The following is a 14,649-nucleotide window of genomic DNA, read 5'->3' as shown; positions in this document are numbered from 1 at the left end:
TACAATGAATAAGCCATGGCCCAAAAGTGAATGCAGGTTTGAATAAAGTCTGGCTCTTTCCTTAGTTTTAAATGTTTTTGTTTGTCTGAATTTTGCTGGCATTCAGGTAAGAAAAGAACAAGCAGCCAAACAGAAGGACAGCAAGTCCTAAAGTCTTCCCTAGCATACTGTTATTAACAGGCTTTTAAAGTCAACATTCATAGCTGTCTGGTGTACAAGTAAGCAATCTTCAAATCATGCTGTAATATGAAATCTAGCATGCATTTGAACAGTACTTCTGAGGTTTATTCATCACTGCTTTTGTAAGAAAAAAAATAAATCAGACAATCTTCTATTCCCAAGTATGTCTTAAAAAGTAACCCAAGAAGAAATACACCTTTCTAATGAAAAGCTGTGGATGCTTTTTGAAAAGTTTCTTTTTATTCAGTGCTTTGAGGACAATGTTGCAAATCTCTCATGGGTGATACAGTTGCATCTGACCCACTTTCTACCACTCTGAGGTAGTCTCTTCAACATTACAAGTCATAAAATTATGTATCTGGCATTATTACTGCAATTCCATAGCTGTATTCATAGAAATCTCAGGACAAAATGAGAATTGTTAAACTGAACATGTTAGAATATTTCATTCATAAGTAATGATTCAAAGAAAAAGGAAGACATTATGATTTTTTTTTATGAAAAAGAAGATTATGAAATCTGAGCCTCTATTGCAACATTTATTAACTTTAATATGAAAAAATGACATAGAGGATGATAATTATTGCTATAATATAAAATGTTGTAAGGCATACTCTGGACACATTAATGCATACTGCCTCCCCATGAAACTTAACACATCATGGCTCACAATGAGCTTTTTTAGAGAGATGTCAAATCATCTTAAAATACCTTCAAAACGTGCTTCATTATGTAGCCGGACTCAATGCCAGCAAAAAGACTCAAAAGCCAAGGCAGAACTCCAATGGCACAGCAGGTCACCACCCTATCCCCAGAGGGCAGGATACAAGCAGCCACTGTGTGACTAGAACACTACTCTGGTAGTCTCCAGCTCGGTCATGTTTTTTCTAAACACATTTCTGATGTCTGGTTAACTACCAGCAGTCATGGGCACGGTCACTTAAAAGTTTTTTTAAAGCCTCTTCTCCACAAGTCACACATTGAGTCAGCTGGAAAACTCTTGCTACCTCTGAAGGCAAAAATGAATAAATTATTTTATTGCCAAGTTATAAACTAATGAGCACATTATCTCCAAAAAGCAAACAGCGCTCCTGAGGAGAATGAGAAGATTCTGGTCTGACAGACAGCACTTAAAACTACAGTAAAACAGCTGAAATCTGCACAGTTCCTCTATTTCACACCAATGTGACAGAGACCTGAATGAGATCCAAATGAACAACACTGATACTTGGTTTGCTTTTTTAACAAAAATCTTTTCTTCTCATTATACCAGTACACAGGCAGTCACTGAAATGCACTCTTTTTTAACCTTCAATTAAATTAAATTGTAATACTAATGTACCTAACAGCATATATGAAACATTTCAGTGTTATGCTTGTCAAAATTGCATCAGAAAAGAAGGTATGGTGAAATACATAAATTGAGCCATGCAAACAGCTTTATTAAAATAAAGGCTCAAAATGTTGGGACCTATTAAATGTATTTTCTGCTTTTAAATGGCACACACTGGCATTTTCAGTTTCCTAACTTGAAACATTTATGTTAAAAAAGGGAAGCTTCAGATAGAGATTAATTGAGGTCTCCTGAAACATAATTGGTAACTTGAAAAACTGCACTGAGGTTTAGAGAAAGTCATAGATACTTTGCTTGACATACCCTGAAGTGCATGAAATAAAATACTATAGCTTATATTGTTCAAGACAAATGTACAGACTTTGGCCGTACACTTGAACTGTTTCTGAAATCAGCCTTCTGGAATTTTAAAAAGCAACTACCTCTTCCACTGCTCTTTTCAGGCATTCATTAATGGATTCAGAATTTGGCCCATGATAAGAATTTATAACAGTTTTCCAGTATAACACTTCCCTTCAGAAGCCGGAAATTCTGGTGCCTTCCTCCAGTGCCAATCATCATATCTGCTTTTATTTTAAACCATTATGCTATGTGAATCCAAACAAATAACGCAAGTGACTCAAAATAAAATATGTGTTCATTTGCGCTCCGCCTGACCTCTGTCCTCACTTTTTCTTTCTAGCCACTTCCCACAGTGCAACGTTTATTGCCTGTGAAATCCATGACTGTGGCATCCCGGAAAAAAAAAAAATCTTACATCTAGTTATAAAAGTTGCCATCCTCGGCGAGAGCCTGAGAGTAAACATACTGCTTTATAATTAAGATTCTGACAGGGCCCTGTGAGAAGCAGAGTCTGCAGCCAGATGCAAGCACACAACAAGCTTTTGCCCCCTCAGGTAACATTACAGGGAAACCCAGAGTAACCCACTTATCTCACAAGCAGCAACACTTGCAAGCTAAAGAGCTACTAACAAAAACATAGAATGACATTAAATATAAAGGATTCGTTTCAGCAATGCTAGGAGGGAGAAAAAAATTGGAAAATATAACACTGTAAAAGCAAAAGTAAATTGTAAAATAAATATTTCAGGATTTAAACTAATAATAGAAAAGCCCACAAATCATCTTCACAGTCGCTCCCTTTCCTGCCAAACATCCACCCTCTCCAAATGGATGCCTATTACCAGGTCTTCAGCATACATTATGGGATAAAGAGGACTGTAGGAATCTAATTTACTACCACAGGGAAGAGATGCTAGAGAAAGGGTAGCAGAAAATCCTAGAAAGAGCTGAATTTTTCTAGGAGACTACGTATCACTCTGCACAGTGTGATTTTGTATAGAACGACATGTAACACCAAGCCAAGACAGCCAAGCCAAAGGTTACCTTTCTTTCAATTTCTGTCCTCCTGTTTGGGGCCAGGAACCTAAAGATTGAAGGCAGCGAAGGGCAAAAAAGGCAAGCCCGAATAAAAGGCACAGCCAACCATAAAAATATGATACTGTACGGTATCAGTGTTGGTACTAATAAAAAATGTGTCTGAACAGGTCTTCCTGAAAGATGAAGTGGTTCCTGTGATTTCTTATCTATTTCAGGTAAGAAATAATGAAAATGAGTAATTTTGACAAGCCCGTAGAGCACAGTGCAAAGTGTATTTATTAGTGAGCTCGTCATAGTGATGACAGGCTCTCAGGAACACTGATATTTCCGACAGTGCTCTGCAATGTTCCAGCTGGAATAACTGACTGTAAATTATAAAAATAAATAAATAAATAAATAAATAAATCAGACTCAAAACTCTAGAAACTACTATTTTTCAGCCAGATTATTTTTCTTCTTCTATGGCTGCCTTGTGGCCAGTTCCTCTGAGTTCAGAGGCCTCAGGCCCTGCAGCACCAATAGCCATTCAGATTCACTGAGCTCCTGTTTGAAGGATGCAGGAGTGGATTTCTATAAACACATTCCAGAGCCCAAGTCCGCCAGTCAAAGCTGCATTTCAATGTTTTTTTTCCTATCAAACTGCTATGTATTGCATGAAGGAGTGGGCAAAAATTAAGGCCACAAAGAGCGCATCAGTAGAACAACACGTCAAATGACTGAACTACATACTGAAGCAAATCAGAAGTCTACCTTAGCTTACAAAATGTTTCTGAATCATGTGTACGTGTGTGCACACATGTTGATTTTTATTTACTTTGCTTATAGTTTACTGCTTCATATGATTTTTCACTTCAGTGTATTGCTACATCATAAACTGTGCCATAAACTAAGAACAGCAACTCATAAATCTTGTATGTCAATTTACCCACATTGCTCCATGAGTGTTTCAAGAAAAGCTTGGTCAGCCTTAGGTAACTCTAAACATAGTATTATTCACTGGGACTGGAATTATATTTGACATAAGCCTAGATCAAGTTGTTGGAGTTTGTGTGTACTTTAAATTTAGTCAGGATTTTACTTTTTCTTCATTGATAGTCAGCAGAAGAGGCGATGATGAAGTGCATAGCCCAGGGGTGTGAAACTTATTTACTTGTTTCCCAATAAGTTTCTTTTCTGTACAAATCTGAGATACATTTATGATCAGCAGCAAGTCACAGAATCTAGCTACAGGGATCACATAACAGATGTAATGATGGCAAGGATAAAAGAAACCCTTTGTTCAGCATTTTCCTTCAACAGGATAAATTCAGATTCTCCTTGTATTTTAGGAGTTCAGAATTAACCCCCCAGCAGAGCAAAAATTTTAAGTTCAGCATCCTGTGCTTATTAAAATTTCATCACTAAAGTTGCCAGAATATAAGACTCGTAAATGCCCAGCACAGACTCAATGACAAACACATAGGCAAGTACTGAACAATCAGATATGGGCAGTCCAGTCCTTCAGATCATGGAGAACAAAATCTGAGTATATAGAGCAGAAAAGCAGCAAGGTAAAGGCTGCCAATGAGGAGAGGAGAACTGGAAATCTAAAGGATGTGTCTAAGAAACACAGAAAGATTTTTTTATACAAAATACCAAGTGACTACACATGTGCAATCATACAACTGAAACGGGAAGAGCACAGAAAGCATATAACCTCGAAGGCACTCAGAAGCACTAGGAGTAAAACTTCTTAGGTCTCTAACCTATTGTTACACTCAAAATGCTGCCTACCAGACACATTAACAAACAGAAACAGCACTAACATGCCCCACTTGTGTGTATTTGAAGGCAACACAGGAAGACTGTGGGATGAGAAGGGAGAAAATATACTGACATTTGAAATGCCAATGGGATGAGCAGGAGCCAAAACTCAAGGATTCTCATGTATGATCCAACCTCAGAGGGATGGGGGCGATGACAATGACACACGACAAAAAAAAAAAAAAAAAAAAGCAACAACAAACCAAAACCTCTTACCATTATTACTGTTATCATCAACTAAAATAATCTCTTTGAGCAGATGAGCAGGAGTCCGGTCAATGGCTGAATGGATGGAGCGCAGAATCACCGAGAGAGCTTCATTGACAAATATGAATACAATGCTGACCTCAGGAAGACTGTCAGGAAACGTAAGGTTTCTGCACCTGAAGAAAAAAGTTAAAAAAAAAAAAAAAAAAAAAAAAAGAAGAAAAAAGTAAGCTTTTGGAATTCATAAAGCCAACAGAAAAAGTTTCAGAAAAATCTACCCCTGACTATAAGAATGATGAAAGAGCTTTTGTAGATATGGATCAGAAGGTGCTCATACCTGTTCAAAGCACATATATATAAGAACCAGATGGATTACAACCTGAAAAGAGGAATCCCTGAGAACAACCTCCCAAATGTGTCTGTGCAACCAAGGCCTAGAGTGAGCTCACTTTTCTACCCAATGCCCAAAACACTGTGAATCAGGTACAAAATCTTGTTTAAATGCCACTTCCAACAGCAGTTTTTCACAATGTTTTTCTGGACATGGCAGACAGGAATAAACAGAGTTAGCCCCTTACTTTGAAAAGGATCTTCTTAATAGCCGCATTAATTACTTCTGCTACAGAATCCACTACCTCAGTCAGAATCAGAGGTTTCTTTCTCAACTTAGTACATCTTTATAAAGCTAGTGCATTTCTGTTTGATGTAATAAACTGAAATTTCACCCAAGCTTTGAAAATTTGGATTCAAAAAAACCTATAAAGTAGTTAACAGGCTTAAATATACTGAAATAATTTTCAGTATTATCCTGTAAAGAACCTACAAAGCCTATTTTAGTCATTTCACTTGCAGCCAAAATGCATCGAGATATAAAATGGTCCAGCAAAGAATGCTACAGCCAATCTATCTTTTAGCTGTCTAGCTTAGGCACAGTAATATTTGTAGTCCTTGCAATATCAATGTACAAAGAAGATAAAAGTGAAACTCTAGCAAAAAGGGTAAGATATGTCACCAATCAGATAAAGAGCTACACAGTGATTTTGGAAAATATTTTAAATGACAACAAAAACACATTGAAAATAGATTGAAAAAGTCGGTTCTCTGAAAAACAGAAAAAAATGGGGTTTTGTCTCCTCTGCCAATTCAGCTAATGCTGAGATATATGTAAAATATACTTTTGCAAGAAATTAATGACAAACTATATTCCAAATAGTTCCAGATGACAAAACCAGCTCCCAAAATATGCTGCCCTACCATAAATCCATGCATAAACTGAAACATCCAAACAAAATTTCTGTTTCTAACATGTCTCCCATCCATTTAAAGGAAATTATTTGCACTGGTTTTCCCACCTGCATTCATTTACATCTTTTCAAATTAGATCACACCAGAGAAGATTTTCCATTGTCTGGCACCTTGCGCAGACAGGAGCAAAGCATTTAGTGCTGTCAATGTCATTTGACTCTCTTTCTGCTCCACCATAAATTAAAAGATAACTATATACAATACAAGAAAATAGAATTAGGCTCCTGTTGTGTCTAATTTCTTTAGCCCTTTCAAATGGACTCATCTTCAATGAGGGTACATTGCTAAATTGAGTTCATGTTTTCTTTTTTCCATTCAGACTCACTTATCATCTTTACTTCGAGCTTGAATTAACTTCTTTTTCAATACGTGTAGAATTTTTCAAAATTGCATTTTCCTGCCTACATTGTTTTTCATATCAGATGATGACAATAAAAATTACCTACTTTTTTAATTTCATCAAATCAGAATTAAACCCACACACCTTGGATCACACACAGAACAGAGAGCACTTGCGCAGTTTCACATGTCCGTCTTCTTTACATCAAGTTTTATAAGGAATAAAAATCCATGAATTTAGGAATGTGAACAAGAAATAGCTACAGAAAAAGGGTATCTGTACATGTGTATAAAACAGGCCAAAGGGGGGAAGACAGGAAGAAATTGTATGGATCAAAACCTTAGATCCATTAAGCCCTAAGAATTGAAGGGTTGTGTGGCAACCAGAAACGTATGATCTTCATTGACAGCTCTGCCTCAGACTCACCCAGGGGCCTCAGAAAAGACCCCTAACCTGATCCTCCACAAAGCGAGGCTCTTGCTAAAAAAAACAAATCCACAAAGCACAGAGCATATTTCAGTATTACGACTAAGCGATTTCTAAATATAAATTCTAAATATTATTTAGAATTAAAATAATCAGTATCAGTCCAATGTAGCTACAAAATTACCTCTAGCAACCTACTCCGCTAAATTACATTGGGCTAATAACCCTAAAGTAACAGTTGTCATGGTTACCAGAAATTTAGAGAAACTCCTGGTTTCTATTTCAAGCACAACTCTGGTAAACAGAGGACAGCATACATTATGAATCTTCTTTCAAATATTTGTCCACCAGAAAATACTGCTCTAAAATCTATGCATTGTGATAAGACAATGTAGCCAGTCACATTAAAATTAGTTTAGCGTAACTATGCAGTAAGAAAAAGAGCAAGAATGATTTCCTGTATTAATGACTTATCTCTGAGTCCTTCTACAAATATGTAAATAGATAATGAAAAATAATTATGTTCTAGAGGATTTGAGAACCTTTCACCAAGAGCTACACAGGTATTGCAGCTGACAACGGCAACAGAACACATTTTTGGTTTAAACATTAAATTCCTGTTTTTCTAAAACAGGATGCAATAAAGCACATTACTAAAACATTTGAGGTTGAAGTATTGTTTTAAGAACATACGCAGGAGGGTGTTTTAGTTTTAATAGAATAAGAATTTCTCAGAAGCACAAGCAGAAACAGAATTGTACCTTTTTCAGTATCTGGTAACATTTTGTCATCAGCCAAATTGCAAATGTAAGTCCAGGATGTATGGGAGGAAAAAAAATCCCATTCTGCTGTAAGTGGAATAAATAGCACTAAAACTCTTGCAAAAGAACTGAGTCTTGTAAGAATTCCAGCTCAACTATTTATGTTTATAATTTCATTTTGTCATCAGTCTTCATTTTTCCTTTCACTATTACCAGTATTTTAAGTGTTAACTGAACTGTGCCAACAAGGCTGGCATTGAACAAAATATAAAAATGGCTTTTTTCCTGATCTTTGAGGATTCAAACTATTATGACAGAACTACAGTCAGCAAGACAGCACTTCTGCTGCAAATCTAGAAATCTTTGTTTGTGGTCATCATCTGCTATTACAAGGGAGCAAAGGCAGGCATACAATCATATGATGAATTTGAATATACAGTTGGCATATATAACTATAAGCAAACATGGCTGACTTTTTTTCTCCTGGCAACAATCCGCAAGAACAAACAACAACTTTATAATAAGGAAAGATTAGATAGCAGACAGGCAACTTGATAAATATGCAGGTAAGTTCCAAGATTGTAACACAAGAGTGATTAGTTCTTGGTCTCCTAAGCATTTTACAACATAGGTTTAATTTTAACAGACTGATTCCCTACTCCTTTTAATAAAAGCTGTTAATGTCAATAAAATTATACAACAAAGGTCCATTTTTTTCTTCATACTTAAACCCAAGATCTTTCTCTGAATAAAGCGATAAGAACAGTAAGCTGGGACTTTATGAACTTAATAAAACTCATATTTGGATGAACATGAGAAAAATTCTTCATAGCTATTTAGCCAAAAATTGTTAGCCTCTCAGTATTATGCCAGGGATTATTCTGAGTATGCCAAGTGAAAGAACATTCACCTGTTATGACACATTAAGAAGAGACAGTTTAAGAACGAGAGAGTGTGCAGATTACTGCATCGCACCTTCCTTCAGTAAAAGGAGACGATGGGGAAGATCAAATCCAAGTGTGTATCATTAGTAACTTACAATATTATACCAGCTTGAAGACTGCAGCTGATTCAGTATCACTGCTAGTGATATTAAATAATTCTAGAGCAGCCATTTGAGAAGATACATCCAGACAGAACAAACTGAAGCACAGATCAGAATCACAGAGGGTGGCTACTCAGACAATACACATCACTGCTGTGAGTCAGTTTGAAGGCAGGCAAAAGTGAGAGAAGAAAAAGAAGAATCAAAAGGTAGAGACTAAAAGAGAGTGGGAAATATGACACGATTAAACATTAGTTTTTTAACAAGAATGCTGAATAATTTGGTGATTTTAGGACTTCTGTCCAAAACAGTACAATAGGTGAAGTACCAGGCTTTTGTGCTCTTTTTAAAGGTGTCCTTTCAAGCATCAAATACAACATGCAATATTTATGCTATCTTTCATGAGCAGAAACAAAAGAACACAGTCAGAAACGAATATAGAGCCATCTTTGGCACTAACATAAGGCAAGCAAAACAGAACTGTTTCACAGACACATGTGGAGATGCAGAGCTAACATGTAATTGCCCTGCCTGAGCCTCACAACTTGAGTTCTCATGTTTTTCTTCCATCAGTTTTAATAAAGGAAAACCTATAGGTTCATAGAAGTCTTGTGTCTTGCACACTACATGCAGAACTGCATAAACCACCATAACACTGATGGACATTTTGGACAGATACACACACATAAACACTTTTGTCTTGAAACACATCACTCTACTCAACAAGCTAATGCTTAGTTTCCCCCCTTTGTGTAGTCATATTTGCATTCAGTGGATTTCCCGCCTGCTCTGTTTGTGCCCACTTCAGCACAAAGCTCATTCTGCTGTTCTTCAAGGCTTCTGCCATTGTCCTTTGCAAATTAAGCTTCAAAGTAATACGATTTGGGACTTGTGAATTATTTGAAACAAGAAGCACTTAAAAAATGGCCAAAGCTTTTCTCTGTACAGGAACCAGGACATCTCCTCTGCACTTGTCTAGACATCAAACAGCACACTGACTCAGCTAGGAAAAGGGCAAACCTAGTGCAAGCCAAACACTATACCATACTATTTAGCAATCTCCAAAGAAGAAAAAACATCTGAGCTTTAAATGTTTCTTCTACCCCTTCCACGCTTGCTGACTTTGCTTCTTCATACAATTAGTGTTTTTACCAATGCAAAAGAATTTTGGCTGACTGCAGTTATACTGACTGAAAAAGTTGATCTACACCTACTGGTCAGCTTCTTTGTATCATACGGGCAATGCAGGAGCAAAACTGCAAAATAGTTCCTCTGCGGGGCTCCTGCTGCACACCTCTTTTTCCACTACCCCTCACTCTCTCATCACTTCAGCAAAGAATGTTATCTCTCCTTCTCACATGTGCTTCAGCACACTGGATTAGGCAACAAAAATTTACAAGCCAACAAAATAGAATCCTAAGTGCATCCACTTGAAAGGAAATTTGGTATGCACCTTTAGGATTCCCAAACAACCTACCTTTTAATAATGTATTTATGTGTAAGCTTGTTCAATATTTCATTCACAAGAAGCTTTGTGGGTACTGCCTACTGTACTTCAAATAATGAGCACAACGGAATTATATCTAACACAGAAGTATTATCCTGCTCCTGCATGCATTAAGGGCAACATTGCCTCCCTCAGTGCTTCCAAGCTCATTAGAGCCAGTAGTTATTTGTTAGTCTGTGATGTAGATAAGTTTACAGGCTAACAAATGCACATAATGGTGGTAAACAGCAGAGCACCCAATTTCAGCAGCAGAAAATAAATGAAGGCCTTGGGAGAGAAAGTATAAGCAATACTCCACAACACTGCTTATACTGTCTACTAAGTACTGCAAAAAGGGAGCCTACACCTCAGAACGTGACCATCAATTCAGGAAGCTGGGATATCCAGGGCAGTTATTTACTACAGTCAGTATTGTAACAGATTACTTTGGCTGTGCTGGGGACTCCACTGCACTAGCACAAATACTCACAGTGAAAAGTAAATAAAATTCTAAGTTTTATGACAGAACATGAGGCCCATGGCTGTGCAGAGGGTTAGAAACCACTCTGTAGTACTGAAAACACGAGGTCACACTGCAAGATGTGACAACTGCCACAGCCTGACGCATCTACAGTCTGCTGGGTGCTTCTGTCTGACTGATGGCCATTTTTTTCAAGAGAAGCCAGAGTTCAGGGGCTTGGGCAGAGTGCACTGCCCTAACTACTAAATGTGGTCTCCCACCTCTGCCTGCCACCCACATTGGACGACTGGGCAAGGGCGAGTATTTGCCTCTCCTTCACACGTTTTGTGGCTCAGCTATCTCTAATTGTTCTTTGGTTTTCTCATTGCATTAAATATTGACAATAACAAGCCTAGAAAATCCTCAATGCTATAAAACAGGGTTATATGTGGAGTCGCCTTTCTTACTGCAGAACACTGCAAAGAAATGCTGAACTCCTCTGCCAAGTTATTTTGATGTGAATTCTCAGAGCACTGCAGGCAGAAAGAAGGTCAAGGCTGAGTCATACCAGTATGATATAAAAGGGGCTACTAACACAATACACTCTTGGCAGATCGCTCTCCCAGTATCAGCTGGGGCCAACCATAAATGAATTACATTAGACTTCAGTTATACATATATTTATGTCATCTTTCCAACTTCCCATACTTCATATCACAGGTTATGAATACAGATGATAGACCACAACTGAGCCCAGACATATCTATATGAACTCTGCTCCTTTAGCTACGTGTCCACAAGCCTTTACTGGGATTCGAATGTCGTGCTGACTCTTGCAGAACCACTGCTAAATCCAGGCTAATGAGCTTGGTTAGACCTAGGCTAACTTTGACCAGAGCTATTGTACCTCTGCCGTATCTGTGCTTTCACGCATTTCTAGTCAGAACAGGAATACCACAACTGACTAAGGTCCAGGAAAGCTCATTAACTCGGTCTCCATGCCAGTTGCTGCGTGCTCTCTTCAGACCAAGCTATCCTTGGCTTTCATACCATGCTGCTTGAGCCTAGTATCTGCCCATGGATAATTTAAACACATCTACATAGACTCTGGAACTGACTAATGCAATCTGCTTTAAAAACAGGTGCTACAAATGCCTAAAATTGATTATTATAGTGGAAAACATACTCTTGCAAGGTAGGTTTTTTCCCCACAATAGCCACACGTGTGCTCTCACACAAATGAGAATTTGCATATCAGGAGTGGGAATTCTTTTTTCAGCAACATGACTTTCAGGATACCCTGTAGCTCTGTACTCCACAGGGTGCTCCAGACATAGCAAACAGTTTACAGACTACCTGACAACACGCTTAATTTCCCTCAGTCTCAGAATTTACTGCATTTCAGTGTCAGATAACTGCTTGCTCCTGAACAAAAATAAAGGGGTGGGGGGGAATCTTCCGGAGCTACCATTACTAAGCTGTTATTTTGTATGCATGCATCCATAAACATATTGCAATGTCTAACATGTTTCTGGCAGATAGTTAACTAAGAATCAAAAATTGCATAGAAATTAGGATCATGATTCATTTCTAACTGGAGTTTCTTTTAAAATCACAACCATAATTTATTTCTTTCAGCTACAGTAACATTCATTTTCTCTGTCTTTTTAATTTTTAAACCCCACAATTATAAAAAATTTAGATTGAAGTAATTTAGGAGAGTAATTTCAAAAGAGACATAAGAACAGAAACTTTTCTGTCATTGATGTCTTTTAGTGACAGAAGATTTATTTTTCCTCTAAATTAGTTTATTATTAAAAAAAAAAAAGAAAGAAAGAGAGATTGTCCCTACAGACAGTGCTAAACTGATTTAACCAATCTACAAATATAATTGCATGGACTTTGATTTCCTTAAAGTCATTATTTCTACAAATCTACAACATAAACACTTCTAAAATGTAATATACAATAATATATAGCATATATATATTTAAGATTGCTGAAGTGCTGCCTGGGATGGTGTTCATATATTTTCATTAATATCAGACAACTTAATATATGGCAAAATGAACTGCTTGCTCCTTTAGTTACTAAAACATTTGGTTAAAATAAATGAATAATATCACATGGTCAATTCAGTAAGCACCCATCATGTTTATTTCAATGAGCTGCAAAAAAGTAGTTTTCCCTTCACCCATTTCCCCATCCCCAGAGCTGCTGTTTGTTCAAAGGCTCAGATGTGTCTCCAAGGCTGAAGGAAGCTGAGCATTAACTGTCTCTGAACGGTCCTAACAGAACAGGCCTCAGACGCTCTGAAGGGAAGGTTGTTCACTCCCTTGGTCCTACCCCCCTCTCACCAAGCCATTGCGGAGTAAAAGTGGATGCATTCACCCTGCCTGACATGCGTGCATCCTAACAGAGAACAGCCCAGTGAAGAGGCTCCATGGACTTTCAGCTGGTAAACGCTTGCGTATTTCACCACTGGAGCTCAACTTCGGGGCTTTCAGAAAGAGCAGTTCTTATTTTCTTCCTATCTCAGTCAGATCTTATGATAAAACTCAAATTTAACGTAAAAAGGTTATTCTTTTAGCAATCAAACACTTGCTATCTAATGTAAATTGTAGGTGAAATTAAGCTTCCAAAGAATCTCGGGAAAATTTTAATGGATACTTAGTGGGATTTTAACAGGACTTAATTTGGACACTGGTGTTCCAGGATACATTTGAAATTTCCAGCCTTCATATATTGCATAGAAATGATTCATTCTGGCCGCCGTACGTAACCTACCTTCTACGTGATCACATAACATAACCCCCAGGTGAAAACGAGCTAACAGACTCTGCAAATTCAGGACCTACAATGCCATGTTGAACTACAGCACTCACCCGTTGGGCCTAAGGTCAGGCAAGGGCCTGTCCAGCGGCAAGCGATCGCTCAGGTAAGCGTTGTAGCCGTAATACTGGAACTGTTTAAGTGCAATACGCCTGTTTTCAGGGCTGAGATCCTGGCCCCAGTGAGCAAAGAGAGACGAGTCAGTGAATGCTTCAGCGGGATTTTCTTCCAGTTTTGGTGGAGCTTCTACAAAAGACAAAGACAAAAAGAAACAATTTTAGACTTTCATTCCAACAGGATTTAGGGTATGTTACTTTAAAAAAAACTAACTTTAGGAGAACACCACACAGAACAGCACATGCTGTCATCTTAAAGCAGCCTGTAAGTCTTCACATAACATGCCCTCACATACCTCTTGTGGCAATGTAACTATTAGGACCTAAGGCTCAAAATTTAATATTCAAAATACAGTTAGTTAAAACCAATTCTTTTTCATCACAATCAGACTAAAGATAAGGACTGATAACTCTAAATGAATTAAATTTCAAAAGAAGGCCTATCAGACAACAGGAATGTTATTTTATTTTTATACACAAAGATGAACTATTTAATTTCAGCCTGAATTATCTTGCTAGGAAAAGATTAAAGTTTTGGAGAGAAAAAGCAAAGATGAAGGAAGACAAGAGTCTGTACAGAACACACAAAATGGCTGTCAAAGTCTATGTGTAAAATAAGTTATTTCAAACTACAGATTCAACAGACAAAAAATGCACTGCACATGGCATCCATGCTTAAATAGCAAACCAGTTTCAGTCACACAATAATTTTATGGTCCAGTTTACCAATCCAGCCTATTCAAATTTTTAGTCCATATTTTACGTGCATGCAATGATCTACTGGAATCATCACTTTGTGGTATTTGTGTCATTATAAATTTTTTGTTTGCTTGGTTTGTTTTGTTCCACAAGGCCACATCTCTGGCTGCTGGAACAAATAGAGAAGATGGGAAATGATACATGTAGAACTGAAATTAAGAAGCACTCCAGTACAATGAAAACACAGCATTTGTT

The 14,649-nt window shown here is 37.5% G+C and overlaps 1 protein-coding gene across 6 annotated transcripts in view; it reads right to left on the bottom strand.

The window, feature by feature from the left end:
- Positions 1 to 14,649, bottom strand: part of GALNT18 (polypeptide N-acetylgalactosaminyltransferase 18) — a 328,849-nt gene that overhangs the window by 105,581 nt on the left and 208,619 nt on the right. For all 6 annotated transcript variants that reach the window (XM_080404738.1, XM_080404741.1, XM_080404739.1 and 3 more), the window contains 2 exons: positions 13,633 to 13,825; positions 4,934 to 5,100 (listed from right to left, as the gene is read on the bottom strand). In XM_080404738.1, the coding sequence (XP_080260864.1) occupies positions 4,934 to 5,100; positions 13,633 to 13,825 (360 nt within the window). The remainder of the gene's footprint in view (positions 1 to 4,933; positions 5,101 to 13,632; positions 13,826 to 14,649) is intronic.

Source organism: Falco punctatus (genome assembly GCF_963210335.1).
Source record: "Falco punctatus genome assembly, chromosome: 10".
NCBI lineage: Eukaryota > Metazoa > Chordata > Aves > Falconiformes > Falconidae > Falco > Falco punctatus.
This window is presented reverse-complemented; position numbering and strand designations above follow the sequence as displayed.